Source organism: Raphanus sativus, unplaced genomic scaffold (genome assembly GCF_000801105.2).
Source record: "Raphanus sativus cultivar WK10039 unplaced genomic scaffold, ASM80110v3 Scaffold1770, whole genome shotgun sequence".
Taxonomy (NCBI): domain Eukaryota; kingdom Viridiplantae; phylum Streptophyta; class Magnoliopsida; order Brassicales; family Brassicaceae; genus Raphanus; species Raphanus sativus.
In genome coordinates, this window is record NW_026617079.1 from 8,091 (window position 1) to 11,402 (window position 3,312).

The 3,312-nt window shown below is 41.9% G+C and overlaps 1 protein-coding gene across 1 annotated transcript; it reads left to right on the plus strand.

Moving 5' to 3' along the window:
- Positions 1-2,379: 2,379 nt before the first annotated feature.
- On the plus strand, positions 2,380-2,679 carry LOC108850177 (uncharacterized protein At1g43920, Chloroplastic-like). Its single transcript, XM_018623751.1, has one exon. It carries the CDS (start codon positions 2,380-2,382, stop codon positions 2,677-2,679), a length of 300 nt encoding a protein of 99 aa, XP_018479253.1.
- The last annotated feature ends 633 nt before the right edge of the window (positions 2,680-3,312 follow it).

Sequence of the window (3,312 nt, forward strand, 5' to 3'; positions counted from 1 at the left end):
GTCAACCAGTACGTTTCTGTCAACACCAACCAAAACCCCTGAGAAGGTACCTGTTCTTACACATCCTTAATATGCTTTTGGGTGGTGATTAGATATTGATTTGTTCTGTCAAACAGGGCAAAATATGCGACGGAAGAGAGAAGGAGGTCAGTATCTCTAGCTCACCGGACACTCAAGTACTAAGGGTGGTTTGCGAAATCAATGTATTCCTCCTTAATCTCACTCTTCCATCCTCAACACATTATAATTTTTTGGTGTTTCCATCTGTTACTGTGCAGGCACAGACAAGCGATCAAGACGTTTGCGAACTTAGTGACTCCTCGCCGGCAAGAAAAATAGAGCGACACTCACCATCTGTAGAGGAGAAGGAGCTACATCAAGCACTCTGCCGACCTGATTTCTACCATCATTTACTCATCGCTGATCCACCGGTTGAGCTGTGGACCCTGTTTTCAAAAACTCTGTCTTCTAGGAAAAATGTGTAAGTACCCCCACCCATAGTAATCAACATATCTATAGCCATTAGTTTTTTCATGGGAATGACCCTCTTTTTTGTGCATCATGCCTGGCAGCTTCCACATCACCCCATCTAAGCTTGATTTTGACAATCAATTCCTCCTACAGCTAGCCACTCCCACTCAATGGACAAGCTCACTGGTGAGTACGAATTTACTAATCAAGTGCATATTTCCACCTTTCCCATTTTGCAATGTGGTTTTATAACCATTATCTTGTCCTACTTTCAATGCAGCACATGCGTGTTCTAATGCACATGCTGGCAGAGCACCATATGGAGGTCCTTAAGTGTTTCAATGCTTCTTTCACAAGCCCCGTCTTGACCTCATTGATGATGTCAAAAGACCGACAATTCCAAGCCGCTGTCAGGAAAGATAGGATCCGCTGGGACCCTCGACTAACCCAACTGATTAAGCTCCCTGGTCAGACCTGGATGGAAGAGGTTCACACGGTGTACACCCCTATGATATTGGAAGACAGGCATTGGGTTGGGTTGGCTATAAAGCTCGCGGATGGACATGTTCAAGTTATGGACTCACAGCCCAGCTTGTACGACGACGGAAAGGTCCTAGGCTTCATTAAGCCTATTCTTCAGATGCTCCCATATCTCCTCCGCTATGTGGCAAAGTACACCTCCCGTAATCTGTTACCTTTTACATGGGAGCGCATCTCCGGTACCTATGAGAACCTCCGGTCAGGCGACTGCGGCCCTGTCTGTGTTAAGTTCATGGAAATGCACCTTTTCGACGATCCGGAGCCACACATGTCAGGGATCACTGATTACAATGTAGACAAGTTCCGTCAGATCTACGCAATGGAAGCTTACAAATCCATCGTCCTACCAGCATACCCAGACTCCTACCAGGCACCACCACCCATACCAGAATACCAGGGTGATGAATAGGGTTCGCATCCTTGCGTTCCTGGGCACTTACATGGCACTCTCCTTTTTGTACTAATGTGCCTTTTTAGCGGCGTCTATAACTGATTATGTTTTATTTTGTGGCACTTAGGCCAGTACTTTCTCTCAACTATCTAACGGATGTAATATCTATCTCTAGCAACTTTGACTGTTCTCTTGGTCTTCTTATGTATTTTGGTATGTTAATGCTCGTTTTTTCTAGGATATTCTAGTTTTCCAAAGCGTTAATATACTATCCACCAAATGCGCTTACAATGACTCATAATCATGTATGTGCTAGCCTAACCACAAAAAAATATCCAGGGAAATAGCTAACAAAATAAAAAAAAAGCCTGCATCCACCGATATCCAACCATCACGGTCAGCAACATCATCCATTCCCACTACCATATACGAGCCTGACCACGGAAAACCATCCATTAGTAACACTCTGTTCAAACGAGCTACAAAAGGCACATCCATTGGTATCTGCAAGCCTAACCACAATATACTATCCACAAAAGCACCTAACAAAATAAACACTTGCGTGCATCCACCAAAATCCATCCATCACACTACATTCAATATATGACCCTACCCCCGAATACCATTGAGATTACAAATAAAAGAAAATAAAATATTGAAAATTCGGGCAAATACCTCATAAAGGAGAATTAATAACGAGACTCATTAATAACTACAAAGCTCTGATAACCACATGTCCACTGACACAATAGTTTATTAAAAATTGAGAAAATACATTTCACACCAACTTACACATGTTAAAATAATATGAGTGGTCAAAAAAAACAAATCTTTACCAAAAAAAATAAAATTAAGCAATTCTTACTCATCTATTTAATGTCTCTTTAATGAGATCTCCTATTTAATCTCAGATCTAGAAAATCTCTAAACAATATCTCTATCCACTTTTCAATTTTTTCACTCCAACCTCCAAAAAAATGCAAAATGTTCACGGAGTCCCAACGCTTTGTCACTGCGGCTCTCCGACCATTGTTCTCACATCCAGAACACAGGACAACCCTGGCAGAAGATTCTTTCGTTGCGGAACCACTTTCGGTCCAGGCCATGTTTTCAAGTGGGTTGACGAAGCCACTTCAGAAGAGCTTGCCCGCATTGCAGACAAACAAGCTACGCTCGAAGAAGACTTGATTCAAGTTAAGGAAGATCTTCTAGACATCAAGAAAGATATCCAAGAGATTGTTGCTATTTTACAGGCTATGAGGGCTTCTAAGGTCTAGATCCGGTGCTCAAACCCCAAGTTTGTCAGACCGTAGGTTGTTTCCTCTGTTTTTTCAAAATGAGATCTCTTTCTAAATCTAAGTTAGTTAATTAAAGAGATCTAATCTACCATTGTCTGAATATTGTCATCCATTCCCCTTAGTTGCATTTCTGTCTGACCCGACCACATACTCAACAACCACGGAGTGCCAGCCACATAATGCATATACCCACAACACTATCACAACTTGACACTCACAACTTCCACCAACTCCCACTACACAAATCCCCATATATCACCCACTAAACAACCACATACACTACCCCTAAACCAAAAGAGTACAAAGACACACCCCAAACCACAAAAGTACAAACACATACCCTATTTTGTCTCAGGGTGAAACTTATGGTCAACGAACACCGATAGCAAAAATTATTTATGGACAGGGGTTTCGTGGATGAGAGGTTATGGATTGGGTATTCTCACTCAAACAACAAACACTACAACCCTATAACACAAAATAGTACGCACACCCTAAACCACAAAAGTGCAATAACCATGAATGAGGTTTGGGTTGACCAGCATACAATAACCATGAATGTACCCTGCAAGGGTAATGGGGTTGTCTTTTTAAACATAACTTACTTCCATA

Coding starts and splice junctions, on each gene's coding strand:
- LOC108850177 (XM_018623751.1), top strand. CDS start 2,380: ATGCAAAATGTTCACGGAGTCCCAACGCTTTGTCACTGCGGCTCTCCG.